Source organism: Lygodium microphyllum, chromosome 5 (genome assembly GCF_053477565.2).
Source record: "Lygodium microphyllum isolate KBCC chromosome 5, Lygodium_microphyllum_v1.1.10, whole genome shotgun sequence".
NCBI classification, from domain to species: Eukaryota; Viridiplantae; Streptophyta; class Polypodiopsida; order Schizaeales; family Lygodiaceae; genus Lygodium; species Lygodium microphyllum.
The window spans coordinates 3,881,320-3,901,011 of NC_141139.1; the positions used below are offsets into that span (position 1 = coordinate 3,881,320).

Here is a 19,692-nt window from a genome sequence, read left to right on the forward strand (position 1 = left end):
TATCCAACCTCCTTTTGCAATGATGGAGTAATAGGTCTTCATCCTATAATACGTAGGGTACTTCTGCAATTCTAGCAGTTCAGGCTGCCTAAAATACTCCTTTATAGGTACTTCTTGAAAATTCCTGAAAACTCATTTATTGACTAGACTTCTCAAGTTTATCAAGCTTCCTCCCATCTTTCTTGCAATTCAGGTTATGTTTATCATTTCCATCCTACAATAATTCAAGTAACTAGCCTGAAATTCATACAGTTCAGGTGACTGCTTGAAATTCCTACAATTTAGGTGACTGCCTGAAACTCCCTGAATAATATGCCTCGAATCCACAGCATTGAGAACTTTTGAAGAGATGGAATTCTTCAAGAATAAGAACTTCAAGATATCCTCCTTCAAACAATTTGAATGTAGGGTATTTCTTATGCAAGAATATGCTAATACCTGCAACTTGTAGAAGTGCATAAAAAAGGCTAAAAATGCAAGAACGCCTTGAATTCATGAAAGATCTTGAAGCTTTTGTTCTGAAAAAATTGGTTCCAGGCCTGATGCCTAAATCATGAGAATTTTGCCCACAAAATCAACAAGATCACCAAAGTGTTATGGCCTATCAAGACCATAACAGAAAATGCAGGAAATATCAAACTACCTAAAACAACTATGTTACAGGAAACTCCCTAACATGATTTATAGCCATTTCATACATTTATTCTTCAGGAACACTATGCAAACACGAATTACATATTACATTCATCAATGCAGAACTATTGTCATGAAAACTATCACACAGTTCTCTGTCATCACAACCACTCCTGATCAAATAACTTGAAATAGACATCGTAAATATTTAGGACACAAATACACAATAATAGAACCAGATATGAGCGACCAAAATCTTGCGTTGTCCTGAAGAAGATAGCATTAGTCGTCATGCAGGATCTCAAAAGATACAATCTCCTAAACATCAGGAAGGTGCTTAAATGTCAGGTAAAAACTTCATATGACATTTTAAGTCACTTTACATGTGCTGGTTCTACATGCATACTAGTACTAAGGTATAAAAGTACTAATAGCAAGTGCAATTTGAGCCTCATCACAAACCATTTAAGATCAAAGTGTTCATGTGATCTTTGACCTCTCCATGGTGGCCAATTTCATAACATTTTAAGCATGTTTCCATTTCACCTTCTCATCATAGTCAATAATAAAAATGTGAAGGATATTTCCTTTGCAAGCACATATTAAGCATGCTCCATCAGGGATCTAGAAAATTTTTCCACTAATATATTTTCATCATCATTGATGAGGGTGTTTGAGATTATGTGAATGAAATTGTCGAGTCTTGTCCCTTGGTAGTGCCCTTTCTTCTTCCCTTCTCACCAATGATTTGTATCATAATCATGTTTGTTAATCCATCTCTATTGGTGTTATTACATTTTCTTATAGATTTTGTGTAATAGTCCAAGAAATTGTCTCTATTATGTGAAGCTCCTCATGTTTTTTACATTGTGTTACTTTCATGTCCAATCATAGATTATTGTGGTACACATCCAATTGGATTGATCCTTACCATTGTGTTACTTTCATGTCCAATCATAGATTATTGTGGTACACATCCAATTGGATTAATACTTACCATTGTTAGTACATTGCCACTTAGGACTTCGCAACTTCTTGTGTGGTTTCTCTACTCTTGTGATGAGTATGAGTGAACATATTATGTGGTATTAGGGCTAGTATTACCTTTTATTAAGTGTTTCTAGAGACTCTTTTATCATAGTCAACAAGGGTGTAGAACTTATAGATTACCAATATCGAAACTAGAACATAACATGAATATTTCTTAATAAATCTACATTTATAACCAAAATATTTTTCATTTTGTTTATAAAGTCCTCAATTCAAAGTATTTAAACATGTAAATAATGTTCTAATATATAACATTATAAAGCACTAACTAAATTTTCAAGAATAGTTATTACATATCTATGCCCAATCAACTACTATCAGATAACCAGGGTATATACTCCTAATGCAATTAAAAAGTTGTAATATTCTATAGCATGAAATAATATAGAAAGATACACAAATATTTTTTTTAAAAACATACCAAATAGAGAGCACAAATTTATCGTGTTTTCTTTAAGGAGAGATTGTAACAAGAGAGACATTAGAGGCACCACAAACATTCTCTCTCTCTCTCTCTCTCTCTCTCTCTCTCTCTCTCTCTCTCTCTCTCTCTCTCTCTCTCTCTCTCTCTCTCTCTCTCTCTCTCTCTCTCTCTCTCTCTCTCTCTCTCTCTCTCTCTCTCTCTCTCTCTCTCTCTCTCTCTCTCTCTCTCTCTCACACACACACACACACACAACATATTTAACATTAATGTAACATATATTATATTGTGATATCTATTAACTTACCATTAACATAATATGTTATAACATTTCAATATTAACAAAAGAACATTGTCATATGAGCATGCTAACATTATAACATAATTAAATTATTCAAATTAATATATATACATACATTTAGATTCATATTAATGTATATATAAATATGAATAACTATGCATATTATATATATAAATAATATGTACATTTATATATACCAATAATATATATGTTCAAACATACACATAAGCACACATGCTTATACATGTACTAATAATATATCATTTATGTGAACATTTATTAGCATATAAAAGGAAAAGGAAAAAAGCATGAGAGAGATTAGAGATTGAAATATTAATTGTCTGGGAGGATGGTGCCCTCCTAGATGACAAATAAATAAATAAATATATATATATATCTCCCCCCTCATTGTCCTTCATATCTCCTTGTCTGACTCCTCTTTGTTGTCCCCTCCTCCTCCTTGTCTATCTCCTTTATCTCCTTTGATTCGTCCTCCTCCTTAGACTCTTTTAGAGGCCTTTGACTCCAACCTCCTGCTCCTCCTAGTTTACATATGTTACAATGATATGTTGTGTGTGTGTGTGTGTGTGTGTGTGTGTGTGTGTGTGTGTGTGTGTGTGTGTGTGTGTGTGTGTGTGTGTGTGTGTGTGTGTGTGTGTGTGTGTGTGTGTGTGTGTGTGTGTGTGTGTGTGTGTGTGTGTGTGTGTGTGTGTGTGTGTGTGTGTGTGTGTGTGTGTGTGTGTGTGTGTGTGTGTGTGTGTGTGTGTGTGTGTGTGTGTGTGTGTGTGTGTGTGTGTGTGTGTGTGTGTGTGTGTGTGTGTGTGTGTGTGTGTGTGTGTGTGGAAAGAGAGAGAAAGAGAGAGAGAGAGAGAGAGAGAGAGAGATGGTTTGAATTCTTGTTTTCTAAAATGATGGGTGTTTCATTTTGGCGAAAAAGCTACTACTATTATGCTTTTCTTTCAATTTCTGTTGATATTCCAAGAATGCCAATTTGTGACCACGTGGAGCTCAAATAGATTCTATCCCCTCCCCAAACATCCCATGGGAAATCGGACCCAAAAAAAAACCAATGAATACTAATAATAATAGAATAAATTAATCACTATAGCACATCATTCTCAAAATCATGGTTTCTTGCATAATCTACCAGTGCAATCTATTCAAAAGAATAACCTCTAATGGTATAGAATGGTACAAGCCATAGAAAAAGCCAAAATACACTCATAATTTACAACTTTATATATATATATATATATATATATAGAGAGAGAGAGAGAGAGAGATACAAAGGAACCAAGGATTCCTAGAGACACTTGTGCAACTAAGAAGGCCACCAAAACCTAAAAATTTTCGCTTTGCATCTAGTCTTGATCCAACTTCTATTTGAAAGAGGGACCAAGGACCACCTAGACAATTCATGTGCCATTGAGAATTCACTAGGGAAGTAGTAGCAGCAAGGCTGGTGAAGATAGGGATAGAGCAAGGGATGCATGTGGTGATGTTGCTTCGAATTGTAGTGCTCGTGATCCTATTCTCAAGCAAGCTCGCTTACTATGCATTACACAGTTTGTGAACTTGCAAACTCAACAAGACTTTGCCTCATTTGCTTTGCACTTTTGAGCAACTTTGCTTCCCTTTGCTCATATAAGAATTACAAATAGCACGCTTCACACACAATAAAAAAATTACAAGTAGCATGCTTCACACACAATAAACAATGTGTCCAATGTGTATGTCTATATACATCCATAATGCATTCACTTGTGAGATGTTGAATGTGTGAAGTCTCTCTCTCTCTCTCTCTCTCTCTCTCTCTCTCTCTCTCTCTCTCTCTCTCTCTCTCTCTCTCTCTCTCTCTCTCTCTCTCTCTCTCTCTCTCTCTCTCTCTCTCTCTCTCTCTCTCTCTCTCTCTCTCTCTCTCTCTCTCTCTCTCTCTCTCTCTCTCTGTGCGGTTATCAAATAATGATTTCCATGTGAGCAAGTCATTTTTTAATTTTCCATTTCTATTTTTAGGAGCACATTCCTAAAATGCGGTGTTTAGATTGCACATTATGATAGCTGTGATGTGTGTGCGCACGCTGCGCGCACATGTGCACATGTGTGAATGTCCTTTTAGATGCCTTGACAACATACATAACAAATAAATACAGATCAAAGTTGTCAATTTCAATTCACTTTGGGGATCCATTGGTACAAACGGAGATTCACGCCAAGATATTGTTAGAAATAAAATAAAAATCAAGTACTACAGCTATCAAATTTACATATGTGATGACCCAAAGTAACTTAGTGCTTCTATGATGACTTTAGCACCTTGATAAACTACCCATTTTCCCCAAAAATAACTTAGTGCTTATTGGTGATTTCACCTAGGTGCACTTTGAGTTGTTCTCATATTAGTTCATATGTGATTTGTAGTTGGCATTTTGATTACTTTGTCCTTCATGTTTCCAAACTCCAAAGTTGCTTCATTCTTTCCATGGTTGATGATTTGCCATGGCAGTATCCACTTGAACCCTTTTTCTCTTGTATTATCCTTAGTTTGGTCTCTAGGTTGTGTGTCTTTGAGCCTCATATATGTGCAAGGAATGCAATCTTCTTTTCCAATAGAGCTTCATACACTACTCAAAGAGAGAGAGAGAGATTGTAGGTTCTTCCAATCATTTATATAGTCCATGTATGTTCAAAGAAGAGGGTTCAGATGTTTGTGTAGGTATTTGTGTATATGCTTTGAAGTTTCAAATTTCAAATAGTCCTATGCATGTGTATATCTATACCTTGAAATTTGATGTTTTTGTCTGCTTGTGTGTGCACCTATTTTTTGTTTGGGGGAGGGTTCGTTTGAGAGAGAGAGAGAGAGATTTTGTACCCCAAGATGTCTCAAGTAAGCCATTTCCTATTTTCTCATGTATGGCATATATGTCAAAAATTGATGCTAAAGTTGAGAAATTGATAGGTCAAGTTGGCCAACTCATGCAATCTTTTTCAAAGGAAATACAAATGCAAAATGTATGCCTGCATGATGTTCTGCGAGAGTTGCAGAATGTACATCTTCACCTCCATAGCATGGTTGGAGAGTTGTGTTGTGAGTTGAAGGGTTCAATAGAGGGGGTGTATGAACCAAAGCGATTAGTGGATAACATGATGAAAAGAGAGAGGCATGATTTGAGGGGATTGGAGAGTGAGACAAACACTTCAATCAACGAGGAGAATGTTGAGCAAGCTTTGGTTTTGAAAATAGAAGTTGCATCTTTAAAATTGTATGTTGCTAGTTTTAGTAGCCCACTGACATTAATGAGTCGACATCTCCAATCGAATTGAGCCATCAAATGGACTCCTAAAAAACATTTGCAAATATCTCTTTGTTGTTTTCTCATTTTATTGCCCATTTGAATTTATTTGTTGCAATCACTGCATTGCTTTTGCAAATATGGATTGACGTTCATATATATACTTATGGTTTTCTTAACATACCCTTGTAAATTTTTAAATATTCTACAAATCACATAATCTAAAAAATATTTTCATTTCAGCAAAAATTTTGGTGCCATGAAAAATTTGTAAGCAATGTTGTCTCTATGTATATGCTATAATGTTGATTTCACCAAATAGGGTTATTATTTAGTGTTAAGTTTGATCGCATGTTCTCCTTAAAAATGGTTTTTAGCATAGATGCATTGTGTGATGGGGATTTTCATCTAGCTTCACTTTCAATGGGTTAAATGATTTCATACATGTTTCTCCATAGAGTCTTCTTTCTAAAGTTTGACCTCTCTTGCTTATTTATGCACTTTTTGCTGTGCTCAGCATCTCACCTTTTTTCATTGGCTTCTTTAGATGTCTACCCCTATCTACACATATTACTCAACATTGGAAACTCAAGTGCATCTCCAAGAACAATACACATTAGTGTTGTCAAATCCCATTATGCATAGGAGCCTTGCTCACATTATCGAGTGTCTGCCAACTCTCCCATACTTGGATTCTTCAAGTCAAGCATTCAAAGAGATTCAATATGAGACTTATGTCCAATGTTTTTTTGTTTACACCCCATTGGAAGCATTCCAAATTCAAAATACATTATTTGCACATCCCATGATTTTGGGAGCATCATGAGTTCATGGATCTTTCATGCCTGGTTAGGGTGCATCAATTGCACCTTGATGTTATTGTGTTTGATGGAGTTGAGATTCACGCACCTTCTTCTAATTCTAGTATTTGGAAATACAAAAATTTTCATTATAATTCTTCTTTGATATAAGTCTCCATTGATAAGTGATTAACATGTTTGTTTTAGGTAAAGGAAAGTTCAAAGAGTATGGTCATCGCAACCATTCATGTGGAAAAAAGATGGGAGCATCGCCACTACACAATGTTACAGATGCTCCAATGCACACTAGCAATGCCCCTTTGCGGAAAAAAAAAACTTTTTTGAATTGTTTTATGATTATTTGCATAATTTTTGCTTTCCTTCATAGCATGTGCTGCAATCCACTATTGGATGCATGGGCCAAATGCACTTTCACCTTTGAATTGTTCTGTCCATCTATGACATTGGTCTAAAATGTGTACTTTGCAATGTGTTTTCAGAGAACATCTGCAATTATTTGACTATGCAAAGTACTCTTTCAAATAAGCCTTTGAGTTGGGTTGTTCGAAGGGTGCTTGGTCTTCCAATGGTAACAATGTTAAGGGAAAAAATGTGAAGTGAGCGAGGTGTAGCCTCATGAGCTTCGCAATGATTCACATTGTGCAAAGTGCGAAAGCAGGTGGTCAACCACACTAGCTAGTTAAAACATAATTGACATGAACTCTATGTGTACTACAAATTAAGTATGACTCCGCGCACTACAAACTAAGTACTCAAACACTTAAATTAACAAATTGAATAAATCAAATAATAAAAAATAATTGATATAGTCTAACATTAGAACACAACATAGTAACACAATACAATCAAGTCAAACACCAATTACTTGATGAACCAACTAAAATGCAAAAAAAAAGACTCATAAGACAAACAAAAAAATCAAGAAATTGCGAATGAAGCAATCAATTGAATACATTACCTCAATTGCAATGTGAAACAATATAAACCGACAATTTTTATGCCTTATGAGCTTGCTCGATTGACTTGTCTAGTTTATTATCGAGCTTGTGCAAGGATTTAAACCTTGCACAATAGTGTTATGTGCTATTGTCCTTCAGAAAGCCCAGCCCCCCTCCCCCTCCCCCTCCTCCCCTCCAACCCTAATTTTCACATCGCTAAATATGCCAATGCATCATACAAACAAAATGACTATGCTCTCCCATTTCCACCCTTTTTCACTCACCCCTTCCTCCTCTCCCCTTCTTGAAGCCCAACAATGACTCCCATGTCAATGCAAAGTGTTATTCATGCAACTATCTAAATATACACAATGCCAAGCACACAATGCAACCTCTAACAAATGTAAATATATTTCAAAATAGCAATGCACTTGGTGGTTGTGGTAGTGTGCCAATCATCCTAGGATTTTTTTTAAAAATGTGTCAATCTCTATGTGTGCTACGAAGCTTGCAAAATCAAAACAAAGTTTTCAAAAATGTTGTACAAACCTACATAACCAGCAGACCATAGTTCCCTCATTGACTTTTTGAATAAGTTATTGGTACAATGCCATTTCATTCAAAAACCCATGGCCCTTTGCTTGCTCACAGTCCTTCCACTGAAGTGCCATGTCTCCATTTGTGTATGGATATTCTTGCTTCAAAGGCTTTGTCTCCCTTTTAATCTATATGTAATTATGTAAAACGCAACACACAACAATGAACTTTGGGGCAAATGACAATGACACATTCAATTCCCTTAAAATTTGCCATCTATTCTTTAGAATCCCAAAAGCATTTTCCACATTTACTTGACCTCTAGCTATCTGCTTGTAAAAAATGTTTTTCTCTCTAAGGTCATGCCCTCCTTTTGACTTGAATGCTTTTAGCAAGAATGATGCCAGGAGGCATATTCTACGGTGAATTCTGTGAGGTTTTGCGGTGGATTTCGTAAAATTTTATTACCAGGGCTCATACACAAGGTGGATTCTTTGTGCGAAAAGTCGATGGGGACGCCTATCCTTTTCGGGCGTTTTATTAATTTAATGTGTAAGTGGGTGATTCCATAGTGGGTGATTCCGCAAAATACATATTTAAATTAATAAACGTTTATAAGTTTAGAGTGCGCACTCGTAATAAATTAAGGTTAGGATTGAGTTCTAACCAATTTATTTTTGTAGCTGAAGGCTACTAGGTATTCACTTTTGTCGGTTTAATTGTATTATTTTTCTAACAATTGTGAATGCTTCAATTGATGTGTAGAGCTAGCAGCGGTGGCATTGGGAAGCATTGGAGGATAGCGTGTATTCAAATTATCATCAATTTTTTATGGGCGCGTATCTTAGGCATGGCGTCCATATTTTGACGTGCTTATTTATTAAAGCGCTTGACTTTTATTTATTACTTTTGTATGCGCATGGGCGCACGATTTAAATATTTGTATTGGACATTGTATTTGGGTACTGCCTGACTCCTTGGGTGCCCAATAGCTTTAATTCTTTAGTGGCACAAAAGCAAACACAAAAGCTAAAACGTGCTAATTATAAATTAGGCTATTTTTTGAGCTGGAAGATAAATAATATATAAAATACATGCTTTGTGGAGCGCTCACACAAGGCATGGGGGAGATTGCACCCAATTAGTCTCTTGCTTCATGTCGTGCAAGCTTTCTTCCTTGTTTTTTGTGCAAAAGTAGAGTTCTTTTGTTCTTGGGGACCTTCTGACGCTCACTACGCGCGCATACGGCGTGTGCACCAGTGGTATCAAAGAGAAGCTGAGATCGAGAGCTTCCAGTCGCTTACCATCTCGTGCGAAGGCGGAGCTCTTGGAACGATCGAGCTCTACAGTCAGTCTCATGGCAAACAGTCGATACCAGCGTGTTCTTGGCAGTCAAGAACCCCCTGTTGTACACTTAGATTGCGAGGGACCGGCCTCAGTAGGCGGAGGACCACGCAAGAAGATCCTTCATGAAGTTGTTGAGAACAGATAAGAAATTTATTCCATAGCTTTTCAAGTTTTAAAGATAAGCTTATAAGGCTTCAAAAGAAGCTTATTAAAAAGCTTCATCACTCAATTTCACCTGTCGGCGGCGGCAACATGTACTGCCCGACGTCGAATCTGGCAACAACATCCTCAAGTCCTCCAAATCCACGCTTAGTCAAAAAAGACTAAAAATCATTAGTCACTAAGGTCCTAACTTCAATCTTCAACAACTACTATAGAGGCAGTTCATATTCAGCAGCTCACGAATCAGTTTACTAGCCTCTGGAAGCCCCTGTTCACACCTGTGAACTGACAGAAGCAGATTACAGCAAACAATCGTCAACACGCAAACTATACGCAAAATTATTTTCTTGGAAGATGATTGTGACATCAAATTTCGCAATCGTAAAGGAGAAATACTACAAGAGCCAAACTAAATATATATATATACAAGCCTTGTAAACCCGCCTTTGAGCTACGCTCATCCCGCTAACAAGGTTTCGAGTGTGTGAGGTCTTTTGGAATTTTACAGGATGACTGATCAAACCATGGATGATTTTATAGCTGAAGGTGATCTACCCGAACCAACAATGGAGCAAAAGTTGGATTTGATTATGATGCAGCTTCAAGAGGAACGAAGAGCTCGACAAACTTTGCAAGGTCAATTGGCCAATTTGCAATGATCTACCACCGACCAAGATGGATCACAACCTGAAGATCTTATATGACGTACCATCGATGCAACACTTGAAGCCCAATCCATTCGGAAAGAAACAAAGATAAGTAAAAGAAACTTCAAATTTTGTACTTTCAATGGATCACGCGATGGAAAGGTTGTACTTGCTTTTATCAATCAATTTGATGATTATTTCCATGAAGAATCATATGCTGAGAAGGACAAAATTAAATGTGTCACTAACCATTTAGTTGACCGAGCATCCTTATGGTGAATAGTGGTCCGCAAAAGCGTTGATTTTCCCACTACCTGGGAGACTTTCCAAAAGAAATTTTTGCAGAATTTTCTTCCACCCAAATTCCATGAAAAAGCAATCAAACAATGGGTTCTTCTACAACAAAGGGATCGCGAACCTATTTCAAAATATACTGAACGTTTCTGGAATGCTCTATTGCAACTATGAATGCTCGAAGATGTACCTGAAGCAATTCATAAACGCAAGTTTATGTCTGGCCTACTTGGACATTTTTATGCAGAGGTCAATATGTTCAAGCCTACAATCCTTGAAGATGCAATTTTCTTGGCCCATGACACTGAAGACAAAATTCGCGGACGAGATAAGCGACCACAACAATTTCCAACTAATGGTAACTTTGGTTCCAAACAATTCAATTCAAATTTTTGAAGATTCAATCAAAGTCGTTTTCTTCCATCTTCATTTCGTAAATCTTGGACACGACCACCTGCTTTGCCATCAAACACAAATCCAAACCCTAAGCCATCCCTACAGTCAAATCCCAACATTCCTAAACTTCCTGCCATTACCAATAATGTATCTAAAGCAAAACCCATAGTTTGTTATAAATGTCATCAACCTAGACATCTAGCAGCCAATTGTCAATCCAAAAACCATCTGTTCATATCAATTATCTGGGAGCAATAGAAGATGAAGAACGTGAAGAGATGCCGAATTTTACGGAAGAAGATGACGACATTGCTACTACTTCTGATACTTTGCCAGGTATATCAACTCCCCATTCCTTATTAACAATGAAATGTTTTGTGCATGGTAAAGAAAAGACTATTTTACATGATGATGGGAGCACACATGACTTTATTTCTACAAAATTGGTCAAAGAATTGAATTTACATACTGTTTCTACACATTATCGCATCAAGGCTGCATTCCTAGGTACGAGATTTAATGGAACACAAGAGGCGCATAATTTAGAAATTAAAATTGATTATTATACTAAACGAAGAAATTTCTTAGTTGTACCTTTGCAGTCTAGTGACATTATCTTAGGAATGCCTTGGCGTCATCAATACAATCCTGATATAGATTATTCTAGGCATTCAATTAAAATTTATTTTCAAGGAAAACAAATCACACTACATGGTATGCACGCTTCCAATAATTTTCCATTGCTTACTCATTCTCAGGCTAAACGTGCATTATGTAAAAGTAGCAAATCCTATTTAATATGGGTGAATGAAATTCAATCTAAAGAAAAACAGATGCATCCTAGGCATGCACAATTTCTTTCCCAATTCCAAGATTGTTTTGCTACTGATTTACCGCCTGGATTACCACCTTCATGTCCTAAAGATCATAAGATAGATTTAATTCCTAGAACACAACCACCATGTAAAGCACCATATAGCCATAACCAAATTGAACAAAAGAAATTCAAAACCAAATAGACGAATTGCTTAATAGAGGATTAATTAGACCTAGTAGTTCTCCATTTAGTGCACCTGTCTTATTAGTGAAGAAGAAAAATAAAACCTATCGCATGTGAATTGATTATCGTGCCCTAAATAAAATTATTGTTAAGAATAGATACCCGATTCCTAGGGTAGATGATCTTATGGATAAGCTACAAGGATCTGCCATATTCAGTAAGATAGATCTTAAATCTGGATATCATCAAGTAAGATTGGAAAAATCTGATATATTCGAAACTACATTTAGAACACAATTTGGACACTATGAATTTCTGGTTATGCCTTTCGGTTTAACTAATACACCAGCCACATTCAGTCGTATGATGAATCGCATATTTTTGAAACATCAGCATTGTGTCATTGTTTTCTTTGATGCCATATTAGTTTTCAGTAAAAATGAGAATGAGCATTATGAACATTTGTCTTTAGTTTTTAAGTTATTAAAAGACAATCAATTATATGCTAATCCAGAAAAGAGTGAATTCTTTTAAATAGAAATTGAATATTTAGGACATATTATTTCATCAGAAGGTATTAAAGTCGACCCTAAAAAAATAGAAGCAATCTTAAATTGGCCGATACCCAAAAATGTGCATGAATTACGTTCTTTTCTAGGTCTTGCTAGCTTTTAGAGAAAATTTGTGAGGAATTTCTCATTACTTGCATTACCTTTGACAAAACTCTTAAAGAAGGGTATCATGTACAATTGGTTTGACAATCAACAAAAATCCTTTGAATGGCTGAAACATGCTTTAACTCATGCTCCTGTATTACAATTACCTGACTTCAATAGACCATTCTTCTTAGTAGTTACTGACTCTAGTGGATCTAGAATAGGAGCAGTCCTTATGCAAGATTCTCATCCCATAGCTTACTCTAGCTGCAAACTCAAACCATCTGAACTTAAATATTCTACCTATGACAAGGAATTGTTAGCCATAGTACAAGCCTTACGACAATGGAAACATTATTTATTGGAATCTGAATTCATGATCAAAACTGACCAACAAAGTATTAGACATATTCTTAGTCAACCACAAATATCTGACCGGCACATTAAATGGGCTGCTTTTATTCAAAGTTTTCATCCCCTTATACAATATCAACTTGGAAAAGAGAATGTTGTTGCTGATGCTTTGAGTAGAAGACCAACAATTCAAAATATTTCTGTGATATCATTTGATTCCCTTATTCCTATGAAAGATACTTATCACCAAGATCCTACTTTTCAAGCTGATTGGAATAAACTAGTTGCAAATAATTGGATTCCTATTGATTCATTGTCTTACACTAATGGATTTATGCTTTATAAAAAAAGATTATGTGTGATTGTTCCATTTCGATCATTTGTTTTGCATGAAATTTATTGTCCCCCATATCAAGTTCATAGAGAAATTATATCTACTTTGTGTACATTGATTGAAGATTTTTATTGGCCACACATGGACACTGATGTATCTAACTTTGTATCTGAATACCTAATTTGTCAACGAGTAAAAAGACACCATGGTAAACAATATGGTTTACTAATGCCATTATCCATTCCATTACAACCATGGGAACAGATTTCAATGGATTTTATCACTGTTCTACCTAACACTAAAACTAATCATGATATGATTTGGAGTATTGTAGACAGGTTTAGCAAACAAGCATATTTTATTCCATGCAAGAAAACCTTAACTGCATCTCAAGCTGCTCAATTGGTTTTGAAAACTGTTTTCACTAACCATGGTTTACCAAAAATCATTATTTCTGATCGTGATTCTAGATTCTGCAATAATTTTTGGATTACTTTGTTTGCTAACTTAGGAACAAATATTGATTTTTCATCTGCATTTCATCCTGAAACAAATGGTCAAACAAAAGCTACTAATAGTACCATTTTAGATCTTTTGCGTGCCTACACAATTTCAAAACCACACACATGGGATACATATCTACATTTACTTTAGTTTGCATATAATAACACACCACATACAGCTACAAAGAAAGCACAATTTGAAATTATTTATGGATATCGATTGCCTACACCTGTTACATCATTATCAAACAAAATTCAAACTGCTGATGATATTGCTAACATGCATGCTACTATTTTTTATTAAGTTAAAGATATAATTGCCAAAGCCAACAATCATACACAAAACAAGCAAACAAGAAAAGAAAAGCTACGAATTGAAAAACGAAGATTACAAAGTGTAGATAAACATCCCGTTGTCAAATTAGCACCTAGATTTTATGGACCATTCAAGATCATACACAAAATCAATGACAATGCATTTAAACTAAAATTACCACAACATTGGAAAATCCACAACACCTTCCATATCAGTTTATTACGGCCTTTTAGACGACATTTACCTGTACACCCTATCTATGAAAACCCTCCTTTTCTAGACGAAGAAACTAAAATCCTTGAGCTTGAAACTATTATAGATACTGACTTTATGACCACTAGAACTGGCCGTAGATATTCTAGATATTTGGTCAAGTTTAAAAATCATCCTGTTGAAGAGGCCCAATGAATGCACGCTAGAGATCTAAATGCTTTTCCCACACTGTTAGCTCCACATTGAGCTAATAGCAATTGAGGACAATTGCTATCCCACCCTGGACGTATGATGCCACGAGGCATATTCCACGGTGGATTCCGTGAGGTTTTGCGGTGGATTCCGTAAAATTTTATTATCGGGGCTCATATACAAGGTGGATTCTTTGTGCGAAAAGTCAATGGGGACGCCTATCCTTTTCGGGCATTCTGTTAATTTAATATGTAAGTGGGTGATTCCATAGCGGGTGATTCCGCAAAATACAGATTTAAATTAATAAACGTTTATAAGTTTAGAGTGCGCACTTGTAATAAATTAAGGTTAGGATTGAGTTCTAACTAATTTATTTTTGTAGCTGAAGACTGCTAGGTATTCACTTTTGTCGGTTTAATTATATTATTTTTCTAACAATTGTGAATGCTTCAGTTGATGTATAGAGCTAGCAGTGATGGCATTGGGAAGCATTGGAGGATAGCGTGTATTCAAATTATCATCAATTTTTTATGGACGCGTATCTTAGGCATGGCGTCCATATTTTGACGCGCTTATTTATTAAAGTGCTTGATTTTTATTTATTACTTTTGTATGCGCATGGACGCACGATTTAAATATTTGTATTGGACATTGTATTTGGGTACCGCCTGAATCCTTGGGCGCCCAATAGCTTTAATTCTTTAGTGGCACAAAAGCAAACACAAAAGCTAAAGCGTGTTAATTGTAAATTGGGCTATTTTTTGAGCTGGAAGATGAATAATATATAAAATACATGCTTTGTGGAGCGCTCACACAAGGCATGGGTGGAGATTGCACCCAATTAGTCTCCTGCTTCATGTCGTGCAAGCTTTCTTCCTTGTTTTTTGTGCAAAAGTAGAGTTCTTTTGTTCTTGGGGACCTTCTGACGCTCACTACGCACGCATATGGCGAACAAGTTGGTTTATATGCCAAGTTCCCTACAAGATATAGCATGATTGCTTATCCGTGCACTTATATAATTTATTCACTTTAGCAACTAACAAGATTTCATTAGTTGGAACACTTTTAAAGCCTTGAAGTTCGTGGAGTTATGTGTCTTGCCACCTGGAGGTGCACATATTATATTTCAGGATAACTTTCTTGAGCAAATCACTCCTTGAAACAACCATGTCTACAAACAAACTATGCTACAAAGTGCTTGTGTTTCAGTTTCTTTTGCAACCTTATGTGTATGCCATCAATGGCTCCACACATATTAGGGAGATAGGTCAAGTCCTCAAACTCTGCCATGATGACCCATAAATGTTCCCTAGTTGGAACACTAATTAAATTCGAGATTAAATTCCTAGCAAACATATGCAGAGTGCACAATATATTGACAACTAGATCTACATATTTCCTAATTGTTGAGTCACCTATCCCAAAGAGCTTGGCCATACTCCTAGTAGATGATCGGTACTTAGATGCTACAAGGCACATGCTAACGCTAGATCTGGTTGTATGAGTTCTCGAATGGGAGCTTTCTCGTTTGAACATGGCAAATCAAATTAAGATTTCAACTCGTGAAATGCTTCATATGACATACAATAATATATCACAGATTGATGTTGGTTCTCCAAGCTTGCATTTAACCATATTTGGGAGTGTATGCCATTCCAAAATGCAACCTACCTTGGAAAGCACCACAATATGCGTGGGAAATACTTTATGACCATTGTCTCTACTGGCACAAACAATGAGGCCCAATGATAAATGAAACACATCATCATTATGATCTCATCGTCCATAGCATCTACACTAATGATGTCACCTGTTGTTCTACTACATGCGCTTTGATTGCATGCATATAGCATGCCGCTTAAGAGATAAAACCTTACAACATTGTCTATCCTACATGTGAGAAACATAATGAAAATTAAACTCCATGCCCTTCTTCTCTCTTTGTCTCTATCTTTGTCTTTGTGTCTCTCTACGCCCATTCTTTAAAAATATTCACAATATTGATAAAATGTTGTGTTTGAGTGTTATCTTCTCTTGAGTGAGCAACTTCACAAGGTTGAGCTCATGCACATCTTCATCCATCTTGTCTCCTCATCCAATTGCATTTGGAATTGACTTTCTTCGTGTAGCTTGTGACGCTTCTCCACCTCTCTTTTGTGGGCCACCCTGGCCTTTTTTCGTGCTTTGCATAGTTACACACATATGTTCCATTCCTTCCCCCAACGCCTTTGATATTGAGGGGTATGCAACCATAAATTATCCAGCATGTCAAAAAAATGCCCATGACCCAGTCATGTGCATGAGAGAGAGAGAGAGAGAGAGAGAGAGAGAGAGAGAGAGAGAGAGAGAGAGAGAGAGAGAGAGAGAGAGAGAGAGAGAGAGAGAGAGAGAGAGAGAGAGAGATTTCAAAGACTCACATTTACCTTTTTTCCTTAATTAAATCACCATTCAAAAAGGCCTCTTTTTATTTCTTCAAGATCTATTATCAAACCTCTCCTCCTTGTGCCATACAGGCTCAGGGTTTTTCTCCTTGGCTCTGTAGGCCCCTAAGCAAACCTTTAAATAATAAATAGTAAATAACTTACAAATAAAAATAATAGACATAATAGAAGGAAAAAAACATTGAGTCGATAAAATGATAATTTTCCTAGAGAAATTCTTGGGTTAAGAGAAATATTTTAAAAAGTGAATATAGTGCCTTGATAAAAGGGTATTACTTTAAGCAAACGAATGAAAAATTTTCGGTTTTTTTTGTAATGTGTTTTTACTGAAGGTATCAAGACCTCCCACATAGGTGTGGCGAAGAGCACGAGTTGTCCTGGGATCTAACTCAGGCAGATCAAGAAACTCATGTGTACGTGTTGGCATAACCAGCTTGCCTCACAGACCGCTAGTAGATATACGAAATATTTCCCTAGAGAAAAACCTTAATCCAAGAAGAACCAAGCGCTAGAGGAGCCTACCTAGTACAGCCTCACCTCTTTTAAAACCAAAAAGATTGGGCAGATGAAAGTGCCTTATCCATAGCAAGGACTTAGAAGAAGATGCTGGATGGGGTGGCCCAATAAATATCTTTGGATGATGGAGATATTTTCAAAGGATGGATGGATAGACTGTGGATGCATTTGTTGAATGAAGGACCTTAAACCCTAATTCTGCACCCCCCGCCTCTCTCTCTCTCTCTCTCTCTCTTTGTGTCTGTGTCTGTTGCCACCCACCATGAGCCCTGCAAGGCTTGCCGCACCGGAGCTCTGCTGCGCCATTCTCGCCCAGCCCTCCTCCTCCCCCCACTCCCAATCCCCTCTCTCATCCCCCTCTTCCTCTTTCCTCTCACCCAGATTCCTCCCCCGAATCAAGACAATTCCCCCCCCGCAAAACCCGAACCCTAACTTCTCCTTGCACGTCTCTGCCATGGACTCCAACTACAGCTCCAGCAGCTACAGCTCGGGGTACAACACCGGCTACACCCCTCGCCGGCCCCGCCGCGAGCCCGTCCCGTCCGTCTCGGAGCTCGACCTCGAGGAACAGGTGTCCCGCATCGACATGGACCCCAACAAGATGCTGCAGCCCGGGGACCCTAACACCATGCAGGCGATCATCAGAGACGTGATGCCGGTCGGATACTTTGTGAATCTTCCCACAGGTAGGGAGGGGTACCTGCCCGCCCAGGACCTCGGGTTCAATGGCGGCCTCGCCATCCTGCAGCGATTGTTTAAGGAAGGGCAAGAGATTACTGTCCGGATTGTGTGCCGGGGCGGCGCCGGCCGCGAGATTTTGTCTGTCAAGAAGCCCGAGTTTGCACCTCCGAGCGAGCAGAAAACCATTGAGAGCATGCGGCTGCATTTTGAGAATGAGAAGAAGAACGCGAACCGCCCGAGAAGAAGGTGAGTTAGATTCTATCCTGCTCTCTCCTGTTTCGTTTTCCTCAATGTAGCCATTTGATTGATTTGATCCTTCTGATCGGCGTGTAAACGGGTTAGTACTGGCTCGACATAATGATCCTTGTTTGCTGTATCGTTTCATTGCCCTTGTCTGACAGTGGATTTACTGGTGGAAGAAAGTATATTTAGTAATGCAAGGAGACTGTGGATTTGCTGGTCGAAGTAAGTATATTTAGTAATGCAAGGAGATTTAGGCGTTTTCCTGTGTTGGCAAAAAGGGGGCTCTGCCTTGTTTTTCCTCACGGTGTTCAGCATCCTAGTTAGGTATTCAGCCCCTCCCTTGCAGAAGCTTATCCTCCCTCCCTCGCAGAAGTTCGTGATGATGCAGCACCTGCTATCTAGCTAGATATGCGGTCCCTATCTAGCAGAAGTTCACGAGGATGTCATAAGTGAGAATTATAGTGGGAATTTGCCTAATACTTCTTCAGTGACGATGGGGATCCAAGAAACTAAATCTGCTTAACATATTTGTGTTAACAGCAGTGCTTGCTAACATTTTGCCTCTAAACTCCTGAATACTGTGATTTGTCTGATCTATCCATACCTGCAGCAATGGTGTGCAACTAGTTCCTATTCTTTGCAATTAAGGCTTTTTTAAGAAAATAAGTTTGATTTAATGGATAATCTTTTAACACTTGATTGTGGGTTTTGCAGGCGATAGCAAGCTTGCAGTCAGTAATTTAACAGATGCCACATATTTCCTGCCCAGTTGTGAATATGTGTTATCCAGTGTTGATGATGCCGATGGGGGTCATAAAGATGACTAAACTACCTGAGTGTTTCAACTAATGGACAACTTTGTATGGCAGGCTTACATGATAATAGAGGGGTTTTCACCAATTTACTAGTCCTATGTATAGTTTCGTGGTCTCAGAGAGGTTTAAGATGGTATGTATTAATCATCCGTATTGGGTTTAGATTAAAATTTTATTGGAAGTTGGAGGAATCTATACTTCTGTTCCAAGTGAATATGGAGTTTCCCTGTGCATAAAAATTGGCTTGTGCAAGAGGAATGCTTGCTGTGACTGATTATATGCTTTGGAACTTCTTAGGTTGCTTGTGGAATTCACTTCAGGGTTCTGTAAATGAGTGTCAACCCACCTGTCAATGCCAGTGGACATACAATCTGTTGATGTTCTCCTAAGCTATGTGAATCACTATTGTTAGAGAATGAGGAATTTTTGTCATAAGATTAAAAACATATGTGAGTTGCAATATCATATGTCAATGTATGCTTTAACATATCAAGTACGAATCTTAGACCTTCAAACTCTGATGAATTTTTTGAATGCGATTGTAGAAAAGATTCATGAATTGGATATTTTCATATGATATTAACTAAGTGA

General features: G+C 37.3%; 1 protein-coding gene across 1 annotated transcript; it reads left to right on the plus strand.

Annotated features, from left to right (window-relative positions):
- Nucleotides 1-17,535: 17,535 nt before the first annotated feature.
- On the plus strand, nt 17,536-19,432 carry LOC148035454 (uncharacterized). Its single transcript, XM_087677410.1, has 2 exons — nt 17,536-18,289; nt 19,001-19,432. Exons 1-2 carry the CDS (start codon nt 17,625-17,627, stop codon nt 19,005-19,007), a joined length of 672 nt encoding a protein of 223 aa, XP_087533536.1. The 5' UTR covers nt 17,536-17,624; the 3' UTR covers nt 19,008-19,432.
- The last annotated feature ends 260 nt before the right edge of the window (nt 19,433-19,692 follow it).